The sequence below is a fragment of the Camelina sativa genome, chromosome 6 (genome assembly GCF_000633955.1).
Source record: "Camelina sativa cultivar DH55 chromosome 6, Cs, whole genome shotgun sequence".
In the NCBI taxonomy this organism is placed as follows: Eukaryota; Viridiplantae; Streptophyta; class Magnoliopsida; order Brassicales; family Brassicaceae; genus Camelina; species Camelina sativa.
The window spans coordinates 18,372,579-18,374,584 of record NC_025690.1 but is presented as its reverse complement, the minus strand read 5'-3'; the positions used below and the strand labels follow the sequence as shown (position 1 = coordinate 18,374,584).

Here is a 2,006-nt window from a genome sequence, read left to right as displayed (position 1 = left end):
GATGAATCCGATAAAGTGGAGCTGGTTACAGAGGATTGGAGACTCAGCCAATTCTGGTACGAACCTGAAACCGCTGAGACTGTAGCTGAGGAAGTGGTCACTCTCTCTCAAAGATTCTCAGGCTGCAGAGTCGCTTGCATTGCTTGCCCTACTCTCTACGTTTATCTCAAGGTACTACTTTTGTTTAAGTGCCCCTTGATTTGTATCGAATCCGTTTTGCTAAAAATCGATACTTTTGTTGTTGTTGCTGATGCTAAGTTTCTTCTGTGTTTGTGATGAGTCAGAAAAGGGATCCGAGTCTCCATGTGCAATTGCTGGAGTACGATATGAGATTCGAGAGGTATGGAAGTGAGTTCACGTTTTATGATTACAACGAACCTGAAGATCTACCACTTCAGCTGAAGCATTGCTTCCATATAATCGTTGCAGATCCTCCCTACTTGGTAAATTTTATTTAAAAGTTCTTTGCTTTCTCCGGTGCACTTATCTCATGGTAATCTGGAATTTTTATAGCCTGCCACTTGATAAGATAGGAATAGAGTCTAGTATTGTATTAAGATGCATATAAATACAGGTCTCTCAAATTATCTATCGTGGAGTTCGATAGTAGAAAGTTCTAAATCAGAACAAGATGAAAGTATAAGTGTAAGCTCTTGCTAAACTCCTACAACTGGAGGTTTATCAGTTAGTTACGGTCATGGCTTCTAAGATAGGGTTAGAGACTAGTATGTAAGATGCATATAAATCCGTAAATACAATACCATCTAGTGGCCTCTCAAATCTGCTATCGTGTAGTTTGTTAGTAGAAAGTTCAACATCAGAACAAGATGAAAGTTAAAGTGTAAGCCTTTGCTAAACTCCTACAATTGGAGTTTTATCAGTTAGTTATGGACCTTATGGTCATGGCTTAATTCTCGCTTCTTTAAGATGAATACGTCGTGCTTCTATGCTGCGTTTTGGTTATCATCCACAATATTTCTCAGATAGAGTATTTGTGACTTGTGAGGACCACATTAGCATAAAATGTATTTGAGTACCTTCTAGGTAGTGATTTAACGATCTTGATTCGTTCCTGCTTGGCAGAGTAGGGAATGCCTGGAAAGAGTTAGTCAAACAATTTCGTTCCTTGCAAGCCCGGTAGATTCATTGTTGCTTCTTCTCACAGGTACCAGGACGACTTCTGTTTTTTTCAAGTCAAATTCATTGGATTTTATGATTTATCAATAACTGGGCGATATATTCACGTGTTGCAGGAGAAGTGCAAAGAGAACATGCAGCTGAGCTATTGAGTGTTCGTCCTTGTGTGTTTAAGCCTCATCACTCTAGCAAACTTGGAAACGAGTTTCGACTGTTTATAAGTTATGATCCAGGTACCAGATTAGGAGGCTTGGAAGAGGACAGCTAGTTGTGAGTTGTGCATCTTTTCATCAAAGCATCTATGTCTACTTGCTTGTAAGTTGCTTCTCTAAAGTCTTTTAACTGTTCTTGAGTAAACCAGTAATTGTTCTTCTTATCCTTCTGTAAGAGACTCAAAGCCATCTCACGTGCTCATGTCTTCCCCTTTTGCTGTTAAATTCTTGTCCCTTAACCAATCTCAGGTTTCCGGCATATCAAGCCCTCCATCCTCTAGCAGGGGACGAAGGTTGGTGGCAGGGAAAGCTCATGTGTGGTGCCTCTTCCCTCTCGTCCTATCTCTCAGCTCTCTGATCTTGGATAATTTTTCGTCAATGTTCTCTTGGTGACCTCACAGTGTTGAATTGTTCTCTTTTTTGTATCTTGCTGCAACCGCAGATCTCAAGTCTGTTGATCAATCGAAAAGTTTTGAATTTTGATATACTTTACATTATCAATTCTCGACATATACCAAAATGAATTACTGCTTCATGAAATCAACATTGACATACGGAATTGTAGCTCATCAGTCATCACAAACAAATTCACAACAACTGGATCAAAGTTCTTTCAGCCAAAAAAAAAAAAAAAAAAAAAAAAAAAAAAAAAAAAAA

The 2,006-nt window shown here is 38.8% G+C and overlaps 1 protein-coding gene across 6 annotated transcripts in view; it reads left to right on the top strand.

Moving 5' to 3' along the window:
- The window catches only part of LOC104792133 (protein-lysine N-methyltransferase N6AMT2), a 5,331-nt gene that overhangs the window by 1,117 nt on the left and 2,208 nt on the right, over nt 1-2,006 (top strand). Inside the window, exons 2-6 of one of the 6 annotated variants that reach the window (XM_010518192.2) lie at nt 57-171; nt 285-443; nt 1,084-1,165; nt 1,254-1,452; nt 1,599-1,846. The exons of 2 other annotated variants lie outside the window; for them this stretch is intronic. In XM_010518192.2, the coding sequence (XP_010516494.1) occupies nt 57-171; nt 285-443; nt 1,084-1,165; nt 1,254-1,405 (508 nt within the window). In that variant the 3' untranslated portion in view covers nt 1,406-1,452; nt 1,599-1,846. Of the gene's footprint in view, nt 1-56; nt 172-284; nt 444-1,083; nt 1,166-1,253; nt 1,453-1,598; nt 1,847-2,006 lie in introns of those variants that run through there. 3 more of the 6 variants (XM_019246887.1, XM_010518194.2, XM_019246889.1) reach the window with 3 other exon arrangements.